The 24,453-nt window shown below is 43.6% G+C and overlaps 1 protein-coding gene across 4 annotated transcripts in view; it reads left to right on the top strand.

Moving 5' to 3' along the window:
- Positions 1 to 24,453, top strand: part of LOC107372839 (ephrin type-A receptor 6) — a 398,636-nt gene that overhangs the window by 353,059 nt on the left and 21,124 nt on the right. For all 4 annotated transcript variants that reach the window (XR_011516160.1, XR_011516159.1, XM_070543905.1 and 1 more), the window contains 3 exons: positions 4,352 to 4,413; positions 4,717 to 4,926; positions 12,507 to 12,656. Coding sequence is in view for 2 of the 4 variants with exons in the window: in XM_070543905.1 (XP_070400006.1) it covers positions 4,352 to 4,413; positions 4,717 to 4,926; positions 12,507 to 12,656 (422 nt within the window). In the remaining 2 variants the exon portion in view is untranslated. The remainder of the gene's footprint in view (positions 1 to 4,351; positions 4,414 to 4,716; positions 4,927 to 12,506; positions 12,657 to 24,453) is intronic.

Raw genomic sequence — 24,453 nt, forward strand, 5'->3', positions numbered from 1 at the left:
CACACACACACACACACCAATATGCACATCAAATCAAATCACACAATCAAAAGCCTTTTGTGTTTGTCAGTGGGGCATCACACTGCATTTATTCTGGGTAAACTCTCCCTTTCTGCCTGTCTGACTGGTTTGTCATTTCTTCATTCTCTATCACTTCCTCCATCTGTTGTTGTTCTTCAGAGACTAATTATGGAGACTACTGTGCTGTGACTGACTGCTATACATGCTCTGAAATAACAGGTGACACATTAGATTCTGGTACACAGGTGCGTTTGTTTTCGTTGAGGCGTCTCACTGCATAACTATATATTGTTTCCAGACCTCGCTAATTAGCTTAGGAAAAGATGAGCATGATGAAATCATTTACTTCCTGTCCCACCTGGAATTGGGCTGGAGGGGAAGGGGGTGAAGAAATTTTGGTATGTAGGGATGAGATGTTTTCAGATTAAAGATAAAATATAATTTTTTCCTTGGTGTCAAACAAGTTGTGATTGAACAGAACGAAGCTCGTCTCAGTGACAGATGTGCATGATGTTTGGATTTAATTTACTCATAACTCAACATTTTGAGCTGTTTGGCTTCCCAACATGAAATAACTTAAAGGGATTACCTCATTTTACAGATACACACACACACACACACACACACACACACACACACACACACACACACACACACACACACTTTCTCTCTCTCATCAATGAATGAATGAGTCTTTTCCGATGAAAAAAAAATCACACACTGAGGAGCCAACGTGAACGTTGGTTACGTATTGTAACCCCAGATTCTATGAGCCCTTAAGCTAGCTGCTATTGGAAGGATGATCTCAGCATCAGCCAATCATGAAGAGCTTAAATGTACTCCCACCAATGGTGGGCACCCCTTGTGGGTATATAAGTGGAGTGACTCCACTGTTCGCCTCCGATGGCTCTTAGTCCTATCAGAACCAGTGGGGCCAGTGGCTTAAGGGCTGCGACTAGACTCATAGAATCTGGGGTTACAATACGTAACCAACGTTCTATTTCGTCTAGTCTTAGCTCTTAAGCGAGCTGCTATTGGAATAATGCGCAGCTGGATGGGATTACGCCACACTGGTTAGCTCAACCAATGGACACACCCAACATGTCTCCTTTTAGTGAGGGACGTTCAGCCGCAGCCCAGGGCTTAAAAGGCTGAGGCAGCCAGAGAGGAGCGTGGGGCCCCACTAAAATTATCATCCACATGAGGATGAAAATCATCCAAGCAAGGCTGATGTGGTGCCATAATGTCTTCACTCAGCCCGCTGAGGTCCAAGCACTGAACGAGTGATGGATCCTGAAGCCACATCTCGTAAATAATAACGAGTAAAGGAACAGGGTGAAGCTCATGAAGCAGCCTGACAAATGCCTTCCATCGACACACCACTGTGGAGCGCCATAAAAGAGGAAATCCATCTGGCTGAGTGAGCCCTAAGTGTCTCAGGAGGATCCTGCCCTGATGATGTGTAAGCGAGTGAAATGGCGTCACATAGCCAGTGTGAAAGACGCTGGGTCGACAGCGCTTGCCCAAGGGAAGAATCTCTGTAGTGCACAAACAGGCTTTGTGAGCGGATGATTGAAAACAGATCCATCCCCAAAACCCTGGTGACAGGATGAGATAGCTGCAGCATATGTTTTAATAGTGCTGAATGCGAGGCCCCTGTCCATCAGTATCTGCAAAAACGATAGGACATCCGCCAGCTGGCAGGAGAGCGCATGAACATGTCGCTCCGTGCTGGAAAGCTGCCCATTTAGCAGCATAAGATGTGACGATAGAGGGCGCCCACGCACTCTGAATCGTGGCGACCACATCATGCGGCAGCCCAGAAGCCTCTTAGCGTGACCGCTCAGCGGCCAAACCCACAGCCGTTGGCCTATTTCCGGAGGATGTTTGATTATCCCATCCGTCTGGAGAAGGGCGTCCGCCCTCCACGGGAGCCTCCACGGAGAGCCGGACACTAGCGCTTGCAGGTCCGGAAACCATGACGTGGACAAGCGTCTGGGAGCTACCAGAATTACAGAGAGCTGTTCCGACCGAACTCGGTCCAGGAGACGGGGAATCAGTGTGACCGGCGGAAACGCATACAGGAGCGTCTGAGGCCAGGGCTGGTGCGAGAAGGCGTCCGCACCGAGCGGGGGATGGTCCCGGGACTCAGGGAAAACCACAGGCGACACTGTGCGTTTTCGCGAGCAGCGAACAGATCCACAGAGGGTTCCCCGAACCTGATCCAGATCTGTGATATCAGAGGGGGATGCAGACGCCAGTCGGAGTCGCGGGGTCCCCCTCTCGACAGGATGTCCGCTGCTACATTCAGGACCCCCGGAATGTAGGTGGCTTTGATGGACAGCAGATGGACATGTGTCCAACACAGTAAATCTGTGGCTACACGCAACAGTGGGAGGGATCGAACTCCCCCTTGGTGATTTATGTAGGCTGCCGCCACCTGGTTGTGTGAACTTCGACATGACGGCCCTCGAGAAGGGCAGCGAGGTGTCTGATCACATTCCTCACTGTCATAAGCTCCAACACATTTATGGGCTCGTGCGTGTGGGAGGGCCAGCAATCTGCCACCGTATGGGACAAGCACGTGGCCCCCCACCCCAACAGTGACGCATCCGTAAACACAGATACGTGTGACGTAGGACGTCCGATGGGGACCCCGTGTGAGAGGGTGCAGGGACTCCCCCCTGTGAGCAAGGTCCCCGCCCACTGAAGGGGGAATCCTCAACATACGTCTCTTCTGACGTATCGGGTGTACCCGGAGGCGGATGAACCAACCCTGCAGGCGCCTCGTGTGCAGTAAACCTAGCGGCACCACAGCGTGGGCTGCAGCCATCATGCCCAGAAGTTTCATGACTAACAGGGCTCTCACGATCTTGCGGGGTTGCACGCGGGAGATCACCGAGGCAAGATCTGCCGCTCTCGCCGGAGACAAACGTGCTCTCAGTAGAGAGGCGTTCAGCTCCACCCCGAAGAAACACAATCGACTGGGAGGGAAGGATGGAGCTCTTCTCCCAGTTTATGGAAAACCCCAGGGTTGACAGATGCTCTATTAACTTCCTGGTTTGCTCTGACGCCTCGTCCTTGCCGCTGATGTCTCCCGGGACTCTGTGGGCTGCTGGTTGTGGCCCCCCAGGGCGATCCTCTGTGCCTCTTGAGGGGGGCGGGGGCCTTTCTGGTTGCAGTCTCCTTGGGGTTCCTGTGTTCTGGGGCAGCGCCTGGATCTCTGGGACTTGGAGCTCCCCCCGTCTCCTGCGCATCTTTGGGGGGCGGATCTGTGGTCCCTCACACTCTGTTGGACGCTCCTATAGAGAAACCTTAAATAAACAATCGCGTGTACACACACAGGTGCTCACATGGTGCTCTCAAAAGTATGGGCTTGGGCACGTTTAACACAGGTCTTAAGACTATGGTGGGCACTTAATGCACTGTGATTTATTATCGTGATTTTTCAGCTAAGCAATGTTGATTATATATTTTTTCATCAAGTTGACGCAGTGATAGCTTGATCTTGTTGTATTGTTGTTGTGTCCCATTTTTTTGTCCTTTTGCTTTTTTTTGTCTTTTTCTGCAGGTCTAGAAGCAGACTCTTGTTAATTGTTTATTTTTGTGGAAACCCCCCCCCCCCCCTTCCCCACCTTTTCTTTTCCTTTCTCTTTCACCTCTGCCTCCATGTCTGGTCGGAATTACAAAGCATTCAACAACAGTAACAATAAAGTTTTAAGTATCAGGCGTGACATTAAAAGCAGATGCTTTGATGCTCCACCTGAGAGTAAATCTGTAAGGCTTGTCACCAGCATTCAGACATCAATTCTGCTTGCTTCACAGCCAGACAGGACACGGTAAAAAAAAAAAAAAAAAAAAAAAAAAAAAAAAGAAGTAACCAAACAAGGAATCAAAAGTGTGATATTATGGTCCAACCACATCCACTTTTATTTCCTTGTTTGGTTTACAGCTAACAGGCCTGGACATTTGCCTCTAAACAGTAAAACAGTCCATCAGTTTCTTTACAGGGATCATCTGCAGAAAAACAAATACTGAATTTGTTTAAATGGGAAAGTTGGATGAGTCTGGCATTTTCACTTGATGCTTCAGTCAACCACCGGTGATCCGTGTGTCTCAGCAGCCCATTTTCCTTTTCTCAGCTGGCTAAACACAAATACAACAACCCTTCTCTGTTTGGACTCCCTGATCCAGATGTTTTAAAATTTTGTTTCATTTGAAGTTTTATACATTTTGTTCTGCGTTTTAGTGGATCTAAAAGAAAAACTCACAATGCAGAGAGAATGATCTTGAAGGACCTGAACAAAGTGTTATTCTTTTGTATTTGCAGGCCGGCCTGTGATGATCGTTGTGGAGTATATGGAAAACGGATCGCTGGACTCGTTTCTCAGAGTGAGTGTTCAACCCCAGCGTAATTGTGTCCTCATGAGTATGGTTTCAGCCATAAATAACGTTTAGTGCCTTGGCATGTCTGTGAGCTCAGATCACTGCAACACTTAGCAGGAGGATAAAAATCATCCTCAGTTACGGTTTGTGATTTACAACTTGCGTGAATAATGAAATATATTTGCCGTAACACATCGTATTGTCATTTTAGTGGCAACATAATTTTGAACAAACTGTTTTTCCACAAACTGTTTTTCCACAAAATAGTCCCTTTCTGTTGTTTCCCCCCCTCTGTATTCTCCATGGCAGCAACATGATGGTCACTTCACAGTTATCCAGCTGGTTGGCATGCTTCGTGGCATCGCCTCGGGCATGAAGTATCTGTCAGACATGGGCTACATTCACCGAGATCTGGCAGCTCGTAACACACTGGTCAACAGCAATCTGGTGTGTAAAGTGTCAGACTTCGGCCTGTCGCGAGTGCTAGAGGACGACCCGGAGGCGGCTTACACCACAACGGTACATCTGAGACCCGCACCAAAACACAAACAACTGTTACTTAATTATTAAAGGGCTATAACAAAACAGAATCTATTTTATTACAGTTAAAATCTGGGAAATGAGTCCTTATTTTATACCATTTCATATTGATTTTAGATGAATGTGTCCTTTTGGTTTGATATTACGAAGGTACAGCCTCAACAACACAGAGCTTCTGCCCCACGCAAAATAAAATTAGAACGATGTGATATAAGGTGAGAACTGTATTGTAGCCCACTAACATGTTCATGTTTTATAGTTTACGCATTCATCACATCTGTACAGTATAATTATACTGTATAAATATGAAATATATGTATATTGAAATACATGAAAAATGTAAAACACGCTATATCGATATCACTCTAATTTTGTTTTGCATGGGTGCCAGCTCTATGTTTCCATAGAATGGTGTATAGGCAGCCGAAGTGTCCAACAAAATAACTAAATATTTAGATATAGATGCAAATTTTCATAGGCCAAATTAAGGATTGAAAACAAGTTAAAATGAGTGTTGTGTAAATTTTACATTTCTGTTGAATGTGTGATTGATTTGTCTGAAGATGAAAATAAGCCTTTAAATATACATTTAGTTATGCACTATTTGTTACTAAAGAAATGTCAATTCCAAAAATAGATTTTTTTTAATTATTATTTAGTTTGTTTCATTAAAAGTTAAGAAAAAAATGTTTTAAGACAAACAAAAAATCCTGCTTTTGAGGCATGAACAACCTGATGCAACACACTGCTGCTTAACGTGTTCTGTATTTGTGCCGGAGACCACAGTAATCTTCATTTCCTGGCTTGTATCAAGGTTTTTATGTAAAGGAAATGGTGTGCTTAGGGCTCAGAGTGAAACTTTCTGCCCCAGAGGGCAGTGGTTGAACTCCTCACCGGAAAGCTGAAAGGTGAGGTTAAAAGAGAGAAAAATATAGATCATTTTTTTCTGGTCAGCCATTCAAAAAGATATTGGTTAAGTATTATTTATTTTAGTTTTTTTTTTTTTTTTTGTCCTGGCTTGTGTTTGACCTTTTTTTTTTTATATATATAAACGCACCAAATGGGGTTTATTCATTTGCATTTTGTTCCACATGTATCCTGGTTTTATCTTTTTAGTTTCACTCAGAAATAATACAATTTGTTGCTAACGGGCACTTTTAACACAAAGGGCAAGAAATCCAGTATTTGTTTAGATCATTGAAGTGTTTGACATCAATAGATTATAAAGGACCCACTCTAATAATATTTTATAACCCGTTTTAAAATAGTTCTTAGTGATCTTTAAACTGATTATGCTGTTTTTAGTCAAAATTACAAAACCTGTGCTGTTTTCTGGTACGTGGCTTCTATATAGGGGCAGTAGCTCATTAAAGAAGTGGTAAAGCCCCCCTCAGAGTCGTACTCCACCCACGTATCAATTTTAAAAACTGCAACATTAGTAGGCGTTGCCTGGAGGACCGAGAGGGCGGAGCCGTGGCAGTGACGAAGACGATGGCTAACTAGACGATGCTAGCTCCCTTCACTCTGAGCAGTTATTAGAAGTGGAGGACGTTTCTCCCCCTCCTTACCCAGACACTCGAGAAGAAAGGGACCAAGTCTATTTGGAGGAGACAAGCGGACCTGAGCGTTATTGTTTTGAGCTTGTGAGTTGCCTGAAACTAGCGGAACTGACCCAACAGAACCAGCTCTGAATGGTAAGTAGCCGTTAGCCATAGCATTAGATTAGCTGCAGGGTTTGGCTCCACGGCCCTAGAGAACTAGTATTCAGCATGTTTTAGAGGTTTATCTGCTTCAACACACCTGGTTGTAATCAGCAACAAATAGCTGAGCTGCTTAACAGCTAATCTAACCTGTTAAAGCAGGAAAACCACTGAAACGTGCTGGATGGCAACTCTCCAGGAGCCCTGGGCTCAAGTTACAGTCTGCTGCATAGAAAGTTATGAAACTACCCCATGAGAAAATTATTCTGTAATGTGTTCAGCCCACTAAAACTGCCCTGATTTCATTATTTATTTACTGATACTAGCTGCTCTCTTGGTTGTAGGTGATCCTTTGGTGTCTGCAGCTGGTCTCTGCTGGTGTCGTCAGGATCAGGAGCTTCCAGAAGAATGTGCCTGTCAATGACTCTTTCCCCCTTATTTGTTATATTAATTGAATAAATCTCAATTTATATATTTCCTGTTTTTGTTCATGTCCATAAATACTTAAACATGCTTGAAATTAAAATGAGCTTTTAACAGTGAGGTGCTGGTTTAATTCATCACAATAGAGCTAGTTAAGCATGCAACAATGTGATAATTCAATTAATGTAATTTAGAAATATCCATTAAAATATCAAAACTGGAATCTATATGAGATATTTGGCAGCAAAAAAAAACTTGTCAAACACAATATTTATTATAATAGTTGTAGGCAGACAGGAGACAGAGCTGATGGAGGTTCTCAGTCATCGAAGGATGGCTGAAGGCTTTCCAGGAACAGGAGATGTGGTGTTGTCTCTTCTCTCTATTCTGCCAGATGAGCTGATAGGTTACAGGTGTGTGAGGACATCCTCATGCTGTCACAACTAGATGACAGGAGTTATCAGGTGATCAGCCAGGCTAATGATGAGATGCAGAAAGAAAACAAATCATGCAGAAAGAAACAAATCCAGGACAGTGTACAATAATATGTGGTGTTGCTCACCTTATGTGCTCTTATAGAGTATTAACGTGTGCCTGCCTCATGGTGTAGAGTCCATATTTTGCTGAGTGTCCTGCAATAATGCAGGTTATTAGTTAATTTACTTTTGATAGAAAAAACAAAATATTTCATGTAAAAGTTATTTACCAGGTGAATCAGCTCACACGTCACCACCAAGTGTCACAGGGCCAGAATCAGTAGCCTCCTTCATGATGTCATGATGTAGTCACATACTTATTTAATTGTTAATATCTTAAAAATTCTGAAATGTTTAATTTTTTTTTTACCTTGAACAGTTCACTGAGCTTGCACTGTCACTGAGGTGGAAGCTGGAATCAACAGCAGACACCTCACATCTTGGTCTTTTCAGGGGGTGTTGACGCTGCTCTGGGTCTTTCTGGAAGATGAATTTCCGTCATGGTCCCCGTGTCACAAGACACATAGCGGCTGGGAGCTCTAAACTGGGTGGCTATGTAAAAAACAAAGAAGTAGCACATTTATAAATGTTTAAAAGAGCATAAAATCACGTGTAACAATAATCTGTAAAACAAATTAAAACTAGAAGGTAATAATAAAATGTTTACATAGAAGATTATTGAAAATAATTCACCTTTGCTACGGGTAAGGCTTCACGTCAGCCTGGACAAGTGCATTCTTGCAGCTAAATCAGTCTGACAGCCAGTGTCTTGGGTAGATTTAGCCTGAAAAAAAAATAGAAGCACATTGTTGTTGGAGTTTATAAAGTCAGATAATATACAAAAGAATCTGTCCTATATAGGCGCTTTATAACATTCCTAGTGTGTGATCGTTATTATAACGTAAAAGTCAGTCACATATGATGTGGAGAGCCTGAAATGCGACCTCCTGAACAGAATTCCTCACGGAACCGGGTCACAAGCTGGATTTCATGCTGTAATGCTGTCTGTCAACTAGTGCTGCGCAGAGGCGGTTTTACCATTAGGCATAGGTAGGCGGCCGCCTGGGGCCCCCTTGTGTTGGGGGGCCCCCTAGCCCTGACCGCCAGCACCCCTCTGTTAATGCCACAATATTCTTATTACCAACCTGTGGCCGCAGACGGGATTGGACATGCACACTTCTCATTACCATAATTCCTGAACCGTTCAAGATATCATTAAAATTCCAAAAGTGCTGAAAAGATAAAAAATGGGGCTTTCCGTGCATATACAATACATTACGATAGCCACCGGGATTCCCTGTCTTGAGCGCACCGAATCACAACAAAGATTCAGAGACGTGCTGAGTTTGTCATCCAAAATGCTCCGTTTTCTAACTTTTGAAGGGCAGATCAGGAAATTCCAACGGTTCCTAAAAGTACATAAAAGCAGCTTTCCAACGATCTATAGCATAAAGCAATCAGAGTTAGGGAAAATATCGCTACGAGGGGAAATCCTGCTGTACAGCCTGATTGAAACGGAGCGCAGCGCCGCGGTGAAAGCGGATAACGGAACAGGGAAGCTAATAAGCATAAAAAGCCAGCAAGAAATTATGGAAATGCCTCAAAGAAAATCAACACGATCTGTTAGGTGTCACAGAAGGCTTATATCTGAAGACAGTGACCATGAAGGACAGATCTCCAGTGAACCAGGATATGAACGTTTGTTCAGTCTTTATTTTTTATTTTTTTATTTGAACAACCCTCAACTATTTGCTAATTGTAAGATTCAGCATCACTCCAGCATTATTTATCTTTTTACAATAAATAATTGTTTTTGCTAAAACAAATGTTTTTGGTATAGCAGCACGGTGTGCCAGAGAAGCACCCCATGGCAGTGTGAGGTGTGCAGGACTCTGCCTGCAGCTGGAGAGAAACTGCTTCAAGGTCTACCACATCAAATAAAAACGTCTGAAAATTTACAAAAATAAATGGTCTTAAAAACTGCTACAAGACACCAAGGTTCAAACTTTTTTAAGAATAGATGCATTTCAGTTCAAAGTTTAAATTGTTTGCCCAGTCATTTTGAAGTTCCTGTTCAGTAATAACTGTAAAAAATTCAAATCCGTTTTTTGCTTTTTTCACTTTTAAGCTGATTTTTTAAAGGCTGTAATAGAAATACATTCTAAATAGAAGAAGAAGAAGAAGAAAATATCATTTCTATAGCGCCTGTCAAGATAAAAATCACGAGGCGCTTCACAAAAACAAAAATATAAATATAAAAAAGCATTTAGGAAATGTTTAAAAATATATTTAAAATTAGCAAAAATAGGCAATTGGGATTTAAAAGAAAAAATGTTAAGAAAGAGAGAGAGTGACTAGGAAAGAGGGAAATCAGTGAGGAAGGTGGAATAGGTGGGGAGAGCAGAATAAAGAGAGAGGTGAAGAAGGTCATACAAAAGCCAGCTTGAACAAGTGAGTCTTCAGCTGCTTTTTAAAGGAGACCACTCAGTCCTCTGATCTCAGGTTCAGGGGGAGAGAGTTCCAGAGTCTGGGGGCCACAGCAGCAGATGATCTGTCACCTTTGACCTTTAGCCTGGTGCTGCACAACCAGTAGGCTTTGATCACTGGACCTCAGGGACCTGCTGGGGGTGTAGGGACTAAGAAGATCACCAATGTAAGATGGTGCTTGTCCATGTAAGGCCCTATAGACCAGAACCAGGATTAAGAAATGAACCCTAAAGTTGACTGGCAGCCAGTGAAGCTGGAGGAGAAGTGGCTTCACGTTTCTTTTCGTGAAATGTTATAGTGGTTTGGAAATACAAACCACACACTGAAAGCTGAGGTTGTTCTGAAAAAAGGAGAAGAGTTACACACACTTTGCACTTTTTATTACAATTTTACAGCCATAAGATTAAAAAAAAAAACAGGCGGCCCTGTTATAATTATGGTCATAAGAGGGTTATTAAGACTGCGATGCACAAACAGGAAGTGATTGGTAGTCATTCCACTCCAATCCAGTTGGTGGCAGTAATGCACCAAATTGTTGTTTGCCAAGTGCCAGACCACAAATAAGAATAAGAAGAGAGGCGGGAGCATTCGTAACAAACTCAAAGCGATAGTCAAAACATTAAGCATGACATGAAGTTATCCTAGTGGCTCCAATAAGAGAAAGAAGCAGCATGCTTCATAAAAGCTTTTATCTTCACTTCTGAAAGTGACGTTGTTTTTCGATGTAAACATCAAAAGGAAGCAGAAAGGAAAGACTATGGAAAATGTTTAAAGGGAGGAAAACAGACCAAAATGGAAAATAGAAAAAAAATAACTAAGGCTAAAGCACAGGAGCGCTGACAGAAAAAGAAAGCAGAGCAAATATTGAAAGCACTCAAAGGGAGGGAAATACAGGAAAAAAAGAGGAGGACTAATAAAAAGGGAAAATAACTCATGTCAGAAGAGGGGAGAGTTTAGCAAATCCAGTTGAAGGTAAGATTGTCGAAAATTTAGTGTAAGGGGCCCCATGTCTGTGTTCGCCTTGGGCCCCCAAATTGCTACATCCGCCCCTGGTGCTGCGTTAGTTACAGCCACTGTTGCAGAATTACCGACTGACACAAAAACAACCCGAATTTTCTCTGAGCCTGACAGTAGTAGTCATGTGGACCGTTTTGTCGGCCAGGGCTTCGAGACATGTCCCGATTCGCCGCTGATTCTAACCTTACATCCCGTTCCACATTTTGTGAACTTGACAAATCTGCCCGAAGGAAGTGCAGACTGATATTAGCTAAATGGAGTGAACCACGTCTCTCAAACTTTGCATTTAGGTCTGGAATTGTCTTTAGAAGATGTTAAAACTTTTATTTAGCTTACTCACCTCAGACTGGAGCCCGCCATGGTGGGGGAGCAGAGTCGGTGGGCTGCATCTAAATCGCGGAAGAGCCACGGTGGGCACAGCCTCCCTCTTTAAACTGAGACGTGCAGAATTGCGGGTAAATTGCTGGTTGCAAACTACAGCACCAGGCGGGAGCTGAATGTTTTCCAGACACAGATTGCGCGCAACCACTGGCACCTAATTTCTAAGTCCAGCGGAAAGGAGTGCAACCCCACAGAGCCACCGCAACCACACTACACTACACTTTCTCATCATACTAACACAATATGGAGCACTAAACCCGAACTACTTTCCTAATTACACTAACAGCCAAACACTAACTAAACTACAATATCCAACAGCCAAACTAACACAAAATAAGTATGTATAACACTAGAAGCTATGCTAAAGACCAGGATATGCTAATGCTATATGCTAATGCTGAACTACCGCTAACCGTCCGACACTCGCTTGCAAATCCAACTCCCAACTCGCCACAAGGCGTGGCCGAGACGCTCGTTGCTTTTATAACTTTGACACAGAGCTGCTACGTAGTACTCTACTGGTTTACGTAGTAACTTACTCTTTAGCCATTGGCTAAAATTTATTCAAAATGACTCAAATTCTATGTTTTAAGCTGAAGGTGGCGCTATACTGTGGTATTTAGGCAGAATTTTTAATTTTTAAAGAAAATGCACCAAAATGTTAAAATAATGAATACACACATTTAAAACACTATTAGACACTCACTTATACAGTTCATCAGCAAAAAAAAAAGTTAATTTAGACGTTACTTGCTCTTTAATGATTCGTCTCTAGGTTTTTGCTCCACCCAGTGGGTTTGTGACATCACAAACCTGGTCAGTTTTAAGCAGTATTTATTTATTTTTTACTGCTACTGATTCACAGTGGTTTGAGTTCAGAAATACAAAAATAAATGTTTGCGCATATTGGTGTGCAGCTTTTCATTCTACTACACACAACAGATCTACACGTTTATGCATTCTGAAACATATTGGATTTCATACGAGGCAGCATGACGCTTATGTGTGCGTGCCTGTCCAAAAGTGACTGATTAATTTGTGCTTTTCTTAATTTGATATTTTTGTGTTCAATAAGGGTGGTAAGATTCCAATCCGATGGACAGCTCCTGAAGCCATCGCATACAGGAAATTCTCCTCAGCCAGTGACGCTTGGAGTTATGGCATTGTCATGTGGGAGGTCATGTCTTATGGAGAACGACCTTACTGGGAGATGTCCAATCAGGATGTGAGTATTATGCAGAATTTTTCTTGGATGACAAAGAACATGTACATTTACCTATTTCTGTTAAAGAGGTTTTAACTCATTCACTGCCAATGACTAAAGTCGTCATTTGCATTTTTTAACTGTGTGGGTGTCGGAACGAGCCCCCGCACCGTGAGAACAAACTTCTCAGCTCTGTAGTGATGAATTTAGATTTATATCTGTATTTATCCAATGTGTTGTAGACTTAGTTTGTTTTCGTCGTTTATAATTTTATATAAATTAATCGGGGCACCACCCAGTCTTTGTTAGTGTGAACTCTGGGCTGCATGGTGGCGCAGTGGTTAGCACTGTTGCCTCACAGCAAGAAGGTTGCAGGTTCGAAACTCGGTTGTGGCCTTTCTGCGTGGAGTTGCGTGTTCTCCCCATGCATGCGTGGGTTTCCTCCGGGTACTCCGGTTTCCCCCACAGATCACAACATGCCCTACAAGTTAAAAATTGTACGTCGCTTTGGATAAAAGCGTCTGCCAAATAAATAAACAGAATAAACAGAAACTGGGACACTCGAATGGATATTCAGATTTGTTCGATGTAATCAGTCTAAAATTTAACACCACAAATTAGTCTGAAAGCTGAATTCTTGCCAGAATGCGCCGACTATTCTCGAGAATTGCTAGAAATGACCAGGCGCTATTTACATTTTTGTGAGTTTATTACAAGCGTCAGTTAACACATTGACAAAAGGACCACAACACAGCTTGTCTTTTCATGCATGGAATTAAGAAAATTGTTAACCCAAAGCTTTATGGCAGTGATATGAAATAACTGATCTGTAATAAAGGTGGAAACTTGGTGAAAAACAAGATTATAGTAAAATGTGGAGTAATTTCTAAAATGGGTACAGAGTGAGTATATTTTTGTGTTCATATGGGTAGAGGAATGCAGGAGTAGGTGTGTGTGTGTGTGTGTGTGTGTGTGTGTGTGTGCATGCGTGCGTGGACGCAGAGGACTTGTTACGGCAGTAAAAGAGGGGTGAATCTTGGGAGCTAAACGTGAATCTGGGTCGAAATAAAATGCGCCATAAAAGAAATGGGATAATCTGAATTCACGAATCGTGGTTTAGCAGAAAAATCAGCTAGATGGAAATGATTCACAGACCTGTTTTCCGTTGCCAAGAGTCGCCAGCGGCCGGTAGCCTTTCATCCTGGCTCAGCCACGGCTTCGAGGACTGAATTATTTTGGCTCCCGGGTCGGTCAGCGTCGGTCATGGGAGAGAGGATGTGGTATTCCTCTATCGTGGCTTGACTTTCGGTTCCTCCAGCTGCACCAAACGTGGAATTCAGATCGCGGGACCAATTTATCCAAACGAAGTCGAATCAGAAAAACTGTTCCAAATTGGTTTTAACTCTTAATGTGAGAACTCGACTGGACCACGCAGACTTCCAGTTTCACCTAGAAAGTCAAAACAAAACAAACGGAGTTGCCTCTGAGTTTCACCGAATCTTTTGAGAGCTAATGACTTGACAACTTTAGAGCGCCGGTTTTTGCTAGGCTAGACAGAAAAGCCAAAACAGAGGTTCGCTTAAGGCGTCTTTTGTTCTTTCTTCTACCACCACGAGGTCTGAACTCTGGTTTTATGAACTGTCTTGGTCACGCCCAAATGTATTTCACTCATTAACCACTGGATGTCACTGTGGCTCTTTCAAATAAACTACCTTTCAAGAATGAAAAGTTCATGTCACAATTTACCAAACTTATTCCAGCTGAGTAGAGCCCTGCATGGGCCTAAAATCTGAGCCCGTGTCCGGCCCGGCCCGAGGGGGTGGAGCCCCAGCCCGATCCGGCCCGAAAAGGTTTTCAGGATTCTCTGGCCCAGCCCGAGCCTGAGCCCGACTTTTTTTTAACCAACTAAATGAAAACAAAGTGCGTCAATCCTGACCAATGTGTTAAAAGACGTGCAGGATCCAATCAATTTGTTTTTCCCTCGTTTACTGTCACGGAGATAACGGCGCACTGGCTCTGGTGTTAATCAAGTTAAATTTTACCTCTTTCCAACAATTTTCACAAGAAAACAAAACAGTCAAAAGCAGGGCTTGTAGTGACCGGATAGTTCCCGTATTTGACGTTTTATTTTGACGGAGAAAGAATAGAAAGAATTACCCCGACGCATGCAGACGAACTGACACTTTATTCTACGCACATCGCAGATGTAGCTAAATCACCCAAGAAAAGATTCCCATCTGAACATCTGCTCAGCGCAGCTCGCTGTCAGCGCATATGTGCACAGTGTAATGATCTGTAGTTGTATATTTATACACTGTAATTAGATCTAAATATTATAATCAGAAGTGGTTGTTTTTATTATCAGGGAGTTTACTTAAACACTCTGTATTGACTGAGAGACAAGAAAAGAGAGAGTTGGGATCGTTTAAGAATCTTTAATTTCTATAATTATAAATTCTTACAATCTACCAGGACTGTCTCAATGATGAATGCATATGGATTTGGATGTTTCGTGTTGGTGTGTGTGTGTGTTGTTCAGAATCTCTAGGCTGACGTAGCAAATCTGGTTGTTATGACTAGCTACCACGAGGCTTCAGAAGCTGATGACATGAGCCACCATTTTGTGCCGTGACCACGTACCCTGTGGAGCCTCCCGTGTAGATCAGGAAATGCCAGGTCCTCGGACCTCGGATGTACCGGAGCTGGTGAAACAGCGGTCGCAGCACTACAAAGCCTGTCTGTGGGTCGACTCCGGTAGCAGTCGGCAGGCGTCAGCAAGTTCACTCTTATTTTGAAGGAACGTCGTCTTGTTGGTTCAAACGACGGAAATCTCCAGCTTGACAGTTCTCAGCTTAAAATAGGAAAGTACAGCTGGCCAGTCTGTACTTCTCTTTTGGCGGTGATGGATTGAGAGCTGGTTGAAAACAATGTTGAGAGTATGATGTAACTCCTTTGGAGCTCGGATCGAACAGAGCTGAGGTTAAAATGGAACTGAGTTTAAAATGGCGTTGCCTTGTTTAATATCCCCTTATTGTTTACAAATCTTAGTAAACCGGATTGGTCAACTTAAGTAAACAACCCAGATTCTCTCTACGACAGACGAACGTTCTGATTGGTTGAAAACAATGTGTCATGCGTTTCCATGGTAATGTAGATCAGTCTGTCTGGTGCAGTCCTGTTTATTCATTAAACACATAACTCATGACATCTTTATTTCACAGATCATTCACCTGATTATTAATGATCAACATATGCTTTGATTAGCTTATCACAAATAAAGTACTGTGATTAATTAATGGAAAGCGTTCTTCTTCTCTTCTTCTGTCTCTTCTCCTGGAATGTAAACATACTGAAACAAGCGTTCGACCTTGGCGATGTTACTGTGTGAAGTGGCAGCTGTTAAGGGCAGACAATTATAATATTCATAACACTACACTCACCCCCTTTTCAAGGTCAATGTGGTCCTGCAAGAGACCACTTGGTCGTTGAACAAACCCAAGTTATGAAGAATCTTGACAACCGAACAGGATGCGATCCCACCGGAACAGCCAACTGTGGTTCCGGTACGAACCCCACGCTGAAGAACAGTCTCGCACACTCCTCAGGAAGAACACAAGTCAGCAGGTTATAAAGTATTCCCCATGGAAGCCATAATTGAAGCAACAGCAGCTTTATATCCGCACGGGCAAAAATGCAAAGCAGGAGCAAATCTTGTGTATATCCACGAGCAGGTAATTATTCCACATAGAAGATTGATCTTTGTATCCACTGGCAGGGTAATATTCCAAATATAAAATGACTTGGCAACAGTACTTATCGTAATCCACAAAAAGGGAAGAGTAGTAGACAGTAATCCCAACGAATGAGGTGTCCCAGCAGCTATGCCGGAACCACTGTCGTCCAAGGCCAACGAGCCGGAGCACCACCCAGGAGTAGTCGATGCAGATGACGAGTCACGGATCCACCCCCAGGAAGCAGGATCCTCACGAGCTCAGCAGAGTAGAGAGAGCACAGTGCAGGCACTTCAATGTAGACACGACAAAATTGCATTTCATGTCATCAAAGAAATAAAAACCTAACTCTATGAGTACCTGTTGTACTATGTGTAAGTTTTATGTGAATTACCCATTAAGTGAAGAAATGGATGCAACCTTCTCTGTGTGAGATGCAAAAAGGATGATGCGAAAAGCAGAAAATGAAAGAACCCTATCTGGTATCAGTGAATCCTCACTGGAAATATACGCTGTCAGTATAGGGGCAAAATTGGTTATAGCCCTGTAAGGTAAATCAACACTGACAATCGTAACAATCACTTTTAAATCAACTTCAAAGATACTATAAAAAAACAGAAATGTAAATCAGTACTAAAATGTAAATCAGTAGTTAGTAATCACTTTCATGTAAATGTACCCATAAGGAATTGTGATTAGTAAAGATAAAAAAAAACTAAATTTTGGACAACAGTACTATGTGGCCTAACCCACTTACTGTTACCTGGCCTTTTACCTGACCCCAGGAGCCCACAGCACGTCCGTCTCAACACACCCTAAGTCTGCACGTGACGTATAACATGAAAGACAACCATGCACACTCACAAACAAACAAATTTGTGTAACCTGAGATAGAAGTCTGTGGAACCAACGGGACGTATTTTTCACCCCCCTTTTGAAGTCGGTAGATTGTTGTTGTCATCGGCCAAATCTGCGGAACCCTTGTGCAGTTTGATATGGTCCCTGTGTACCCATTTGTAGACGGGGGCCGTGTTTTCGCCTGCGATCTTGATCTGGTACGCGACCGGAGAGATCTTGTTATCAGGTATGGACCCGACCATTTGGGCAAAAGTTTCTTATGGGCCATTCCCATCTGTACCGGGTCGGCCCGGGCCGGGTAGCGTAGGTTGTTTACATATCTGGGTGGCCTGGTATTTTTCCGGGCCAACCAAGGCTCATTCTCAGCCCTCTTCTCGAGCGGGTCTGCTTCAGGCCGACCAGGGCCAACACACCCACTGCTGACAGCAAATTCACACCTTCCATTAGAGCAAGCCTCTGATTGGTGGGTAGAATCAGCCCACATGGGCTTAAGGCAAGGATGTGTGGAATCAACCGGGCCAGGCTGGGGCCGACCGGTGCTACCCGGCCCGGGCCGACCCGGTACAGCTGGGAATGGCCCATTAGCCAGCTTCCCTGAGGTTGCCTTATTGCTACCCATCTTGGGAGCGAAAATGTAGTACCAGGCCTCATCACCTACATCGAGTTCGGAATGTGAGGCTTTCTTATCGTAATAATATTTTCTGCCTTCAGCCGACTTCTCCAGAGATGCCTGTGCGAACGAGAATGTTGCAAGCAGGTGAGTTCTCAGGTCCTGGTCGTAGTAGTGGTTTAGAAGAGTCTGAGGGGGGCTGGCTGGCGGGACTGACGCGATGGCGTCGCCCAAGCAGTGTTGGCACGCAGCCAAACCCATGCCAAGAGGGCTACGTCGGTTCTGGGCGTAGCGCACCTCGATGTCGAAGCTTTGAAGAGCCAGCAGCCATGACGCGATCCGCGAATTGGTGACCACGCCATCTCTGATGCGCTGACTGTTAAGGAAGGTCACCGGCTGGTGCTGTGTCTCAATGATGATTTTCTGGCCGCCAATGTAGTTCGCAAAGTACTTAACTGCCCACATGGTGGAAAGCAAAGCTTTTTCACAGTCTGAGTACTTCAACTCAGGCCCAGAGAAGAGCTTACTAGCATAGGCTACCACACGCCTGTCGCAGTCATGAACTTGGTAGAGACCAGCACTCAAACAGTGAGCTGAGAAACCAACCTCAAGGTGGAACTCCTTGTCACAGTCGGGGAGCGCCAAGCACAGAGCCGAACACATCGCGGCCTTCAGGTCATCCATGGCCTGCTGGTGCTGCTCTGCCCACTCGAATGCCACATCCTTCTTCAACAGATTAGTCAGAGGTCGTGCTATGTCAGCGTAATGTTCCACGAACTGACACGAGTAGTTGCAGACCCCCAAGAAGCTCCGAAGTTCGGAGACGTTTGTCGGAGGTGTGATGGTGGCAATGCCCTGAACTCTGCCAAGTTGAGGCTGCACTCCCTGTGGTCCCACCAGGAGGCGAGCAGAGGTGGAAAGTAACAAATTACATATACTCACGTTACTGTAATTGAGTAGCTTTTTTGTAAATTTATACTTTTTAAGTTGTTTTTAAAAGCTGTACTTTTACTTTTACTTGAGTAAATTTTTAAAAAAGAATTGTAATTCGCTACATTTTAAATCATATCCATTACTGAGTAAAAATAAATTATAGGCTTAATAAATTAAAAATATTACGTGTAGCAGCGTTGGAACGGAAAGAGACACCTGCATGAGCGCCGCGTCTAAACCGTGGGGGGGGTGTGTGGGGGTGTACACTTTAGCTCAAAGACATCGGTTCAGTTCCTCAACTCGCTGTTTACCTCCTCTCTCCCTCCTCTCCTGTGTGTTGGATCCCGCACCTTCGCGCACCGGTGTGACGTCATCAGAAATCTGCTCGGTTCGGTAGCGAGACTCGGTTCCGTGTTTGAATTGTGTTTCTCTACCACTCCGCACGGAAGCAGCAAAATAACGTTTAGCGCTCATAACAAGCGGATTATCAGCGCTCTGCTCAGAAAACAGAAGACCTGCAGGCCTCTGTGAGTTAAAACATCCTGATACTGTTCAGGTGTAAACATTGTGCTCCATCCCTGTGTTTGAACTCAGAAGATGCTCCTTGATGCCACAGATATTTGATGATTTAGCTTGTTTCTTTATTTTACTCCAGAATAAGAGATTAAATTATTACTAAAGCAGTTCAATGTAGTTAAACTAGTCATTCAAAAGATTCTAACATGCTGCTGCTGTGTGTGTGTGTGTGTGTGTGTGTGTGTGTGTGTGTGTGTGTGTGTGTGTGTTACACATATAGGACTGCATAAGACAGCATGGTTTCATCAAATCCAGGCAGTCCTATATCTTGGCTGAAGTAACGGCTCAGGAAAATAACATATTTCATAAATAATGACATCTTTGCAGTGTTTATGATGTTTTATCTTATCTGAGGCCTGGGAGGTGTAACTTATCATGATACTAGCCTTTTAAAACATGTTAAAGTGTTACAAGAGGAGATAAATGTATGAATTTAAAGTTCATGTTTGGAGTCCAACCTTCACAGATTGGAGGCTCACGCTGGTGAGGAGACACCATTAGTTTTAGTAACACCTGGGCTCCCAAGGCCTGTTCTGACAGGAGGGACGTTACGGGACCCTTAAGGATTCCAGTTGGATGATTGGAGGATTATTTAGGAGGATTGGAATGAACAAAATGATTTCAGTGGTGAAGGGTTAAATGAGTGAAGTGAACCCACCACCAAGGATGAACTCTGCTAGCTTTAAAAATCAGCTGCTCTAAATAAGCATGAAGGTAAGAGAGGAGCTCTTGGATGGACATGGATAAAGGAACTGTAATGTAGAGGTAAAGTAGGGCAGGGCCAAGGTTAGCAGCTATCATATGGTCCATCTGAAATGTTTGACTGCATTAGGCTTGTTATATTATGTGACAGGTTAGAGCACAGTCTCATGTTAGAGTTTTGTCATGAAAACATTGAGATACCTCACACACTGATGGCATCTTAAAAAATTATTTTTTTTCTCAAAATAAAGAATAATTTTAACCACAATTGAAACTTACCATCCTAGAAAAACCTCGTCCAATCAACGTGCACGTCCTGTTCTCTCTGATTGGATAGAAATCCCTCCTTCAAGCTGAGCGTGTGTGTGTGTGTGTGTGTGCGCACACACACAAGCGAATTGTGAACTGGCGTTGCGATTTAGCACTACTTAGATGTAGCCATCCTTACGCTGACAAAAATTTAACTAAGTAACTTTTACTTTGAGTACATTTTGTTTACGATACTTTTTACTTAAGTAAAAATTTAGGCAAGTACTTTTACTTGTAATTGAGTAAAAAATTATCAAAGTATTGGTACTCGTACTTAAGTAGGAAATTTTAGTACTCTTTCCACCTCTGACAGCGAGCTGAAGTTGTGGAGATTGGCTTGGAGCGCATCGCAGAACCAGAGCGCATACGGGAAGGTTCCTCCCACTGAAGCGAGTGTTTTCCAAACCCTGTTGCTCAGAGAGATTTGTCACTTAGAAAATGTTCCCTGATTATGAAACTTTGGCTGAATAGTGCTTGTTCCTGTCTCCAATGTGGCGATACATCCATGACCCTGTCTAAGGAGAGTCCCAGAATCTCACATCCTCTTCAGCTCAGACAGCGCACATGATTACGCACAAGCGTGACCCGCCGTCAACCCGGTCTCACAGTAAGACTGGGTTGGACCTGTTCAGGTTTACGCAGACAATCTTTACATAGAATTGACTTACAGATATAAAATTAATTCAGTAAAATATAAAGCATTTTATTTAAATATCCATTCATAACTTTACAAGCACAGAGAGCCGCATCAGATGGATGGAAGAGCCGCGGGTTGTGACATTTCTCCAGGACCAGAGAGGATGCAAACTCAATACATCTCTTTTATTGTGAGGTAATAATTTCTCCGAGTTTTGCGGTTGCGGGCGGGAGTAGACATGCACGCTGCAGGTGCGGGCGGGAGTGTAACACACACGTTGCAGTTGCAGGCGGTAATTGTCAGAAATTCAGCGGGAGCGGGCAGGAGCGGGATGAAGAAAACAGTCCAACGCAGGGCTCTACTGCTGTGTTTGTGTTTCAATTTTTTTTTATGAATTCGATTAAAAATAAAGGCGCCCGGCTCGTGTCTGAGGTAATTGCACAGACGTTGGCCCGAAGCCCGGCCCGAGGGTCTAGGGCCGGGCTTATGTCTTCAAAATGGACAGTTTTACCATTAGCATTAATTTTATTTATTTATTTATTTATTTATTTACTTTGTCTTGTCTGGCTGTGAAGCAAACAGAATTGATGTCTGAATGTGGTAACAAGCCTTACAGATTTACTCTCAGGTGGAGCATCAAAGCGTCTGCTTTTTATGTCACGCCTGATACCTAAAACTTTATTAGGCCCGAGCAGCGAAAGCGCTGCGAAGGCCTCTTGTTTTTGCTCTGATTATTCTTTTTTTGTTATTCCGTGCCCCCTTTGAACGGCTTTTTGGGGACCTTATCATACCCCAAAACTCACAATATTTTGCAAACTTGTCAGGCCTGGTGAAAAATTTGATATTTTAAAGGTTCCAAAAAAATCGCAAAGAAAATGGCTGAACAGCGCCCCCTAGAAAGTGAAAAAAAACCCTCTCCATAAAGCTTAGTTTATCGTACAGTTATGAAATTTGGTACACTTGTAGTACTCACCAGTCCGCACAGAAAAGTCTCTTGCAAGCATGGTCAATATCAAACAGGAAGTCGGCCATTTTGGGTTGAATTGGCGATTTTTAGCCGTTTTTGCCGTTTTTAGGGTCCGTTTCTGATTGGATTGCTCGATCATTTTTCGCACGATCGTCTCAAAACTTGTGTAAAATTGCTCAGAAGGAATGGGCGAACAAAATGAGACAAGGATTCTGAGTTTTCGTATATGTTGAAGGGGCGGGGCCAGGCCTCGAAGTTTGACTACTCGCCAAAAAATTTTAAATTGCTATAACTTCATAACTGAAAGGAATAGAATTACCAAACTTTCTGTGGTCATTCGTCATCCAGTCACAAAGTAAAATGAATGGTCGGATGATGACATCACACAAGCCCCGCCCCCTCAGGGCCAAAAAGGTCAAGTTTTACTGTGAAAGGTCCCAAATTGCCCCATTTCACTTAATCACCACAAACTTGTAGCTGTTAACTCAAGACAAGTGGAGGTTGCTTGGCGTCACTTTATGGGAGTTTTCGGCAGAAGGTGGGGCTGTGGCGGCGCGGCGAAGTCAGGCGTACCGCCATGGCCTTACGTTTGCCTTCCATTTCGTCATTTCTAAAGATATCGTCACGAAACTTGTTGTGAGTGATCCTAGTCCGGCCCCTCAAAAGATCTGATGTGAACATCCGGTGGGCGTGGCCTATTTTCTGAAATAGCGCCCCCTAGGACCATTAAAACTGTCAGCCCCAAGCCATGCTTTGACTGAGGAGTACGAAATTTGGTACACTAATGTGGTGTCTCAGGACCTACAAAAAAGTCTCTTGGAGCCAAGTGCAAAGTTGCACAGGAAGTCGGCCATTTTGGTCCAAGTACGCAATTTAGTGGTTTTCGCACACGTTGTTTGGAGAGTGATGCTCCGTCGCCATTTTCACCAATCTCCTTCAAACTTCTGCCATCTGCTCTTAAGACATAGAGGAAAAAATTCAACCGTCGGATTTTTCAAAAGTTGAAAGGTGTGGGCGTGGCTAAGCCTCAAACTTTGACCTGTCGCCGCGCCACTCTTTTTTTCACAGCTCCCTACTGGACTCCTTTTACCCAATCAGCAGGAGTCTCTGGCAAATAGCAGTAGACAACTTGAGGTCACTTGGTCTCCAGTACTGGAAGGTTTCAAAAAAAGGCAGGGCTTTGGGAGCATGGCGAAAATCGCCATCACGCCATGGAAATACGTTTGCCTCTCATTTCTTCATTTATCGTGATATCATTACGAAACTTCTGGTGAGTGATCCTAGTCTGACCCCAAAGAGACATAGACAGCTGAAATATGTGGGCGTGGCCTAATTTCTGAAATAGCGCCCCCTAGGACCATTTAAACTAATAGCCCCAAGCCATGCTTTGACTGAGGATTACGAAATTTGGTACACTAATGTGGTGTCCCAGGGCCTACAAAAAAGTCTCTTGGAGCCAAGCACAAAATTGCACAGGAAGTCGGCCATTTTGGTCCAAGTACGCGATTTAGTGGTTTTCGCACACGTTGTTTGGAGAGTGATGCTCCGTCGCCCTTTTCACCAATCGCCTTCAAACTTCTGCTATATACTCTTAAGGCATAGGGGAAAAAATTCAACCGTCGGATTTTTCAAAAGTTGAAAGGTGTGGGCGTGGCTAAGCCTCAAACTTTGACCTGTCGCCGCGCCACTCTTTTTTTCACAGCTCCCTACTGGACTCCTTTTACCCAATCAGCAGGAGTCTCTGGCAAATAGCAGTAGACAACTTGAGGTCACTTGGGATCCAGTACTGGAAGGTTTCAAAAAAAGGCGGGGCTTTGGGAGCATGGCGAAAATCGCCATCACGCCATGGAAATACGTTTGCCTCTCATTTCTTCATTTATCGTGATATCGTTACGAAACTTCTGGTGAGTGATCCTAGTCTGACCCCAAAGAGACATAGACAGCTGAAATATGTGGGCGTGGCCTAATTTCTGAAATAGCGCCCCCTAGGACCATTTAAACTAATAGCCCCAAGCCATGCTTTCACTGAGGATTACGAAATTTGGTACACTAATGTGGTGTCCCAGGACCTACAAAAAAGTCTCTTGGAGCCAAGCACAAAATTGCACAGGAAGTCGGCCATTTTGGTCCAAGTACGCGATTTAGTGGTTTTCGCACACGTTGTTTGGAGAGTGATGCTCCGTCGCCCTTTTCACCAATCGCCTTCAAACTTCTGCTATATACTCTTAAGTCATAGGGGGAAAAATTCAACCGTCGGATTTTTCAAAAGTTGAAAGGTGTGGGCGTGGCTAAGCCTCAAACTTTGAACTGTCGCCATTACTTGACTTAATAACTCCCATGTGCATGATCAGATCTTTTTCGAACTTTGTCTGTGTGATCATTGACCATATCTGTAAACAATGACAATGTGGACAGCTGACATCATCTAAGCCCCGCCCCCTGACTAAAGGAAGTTATTATTTTATGCTGAAATGCCCATATTTGTCCCCTCTAAT

The sequence above is a fragment of the Nothobranchius furzeri genome, chromosome 14 (assembly GCF_043380555.1).
Source record: "Nothobranchius furzeri strain GRZ-AD chromosome 14, NfurGRZ-RIMD1, whole genome shotgun sequence".
Classification (NCBI taxonomy): domain Eukaryota; kingdom Metazoa; phylum Chordata; class Actinopteri; order Cyprinodontiformes; family Nothobranchiidae; genus Nothobranchius; species Nothobranchius furzeri.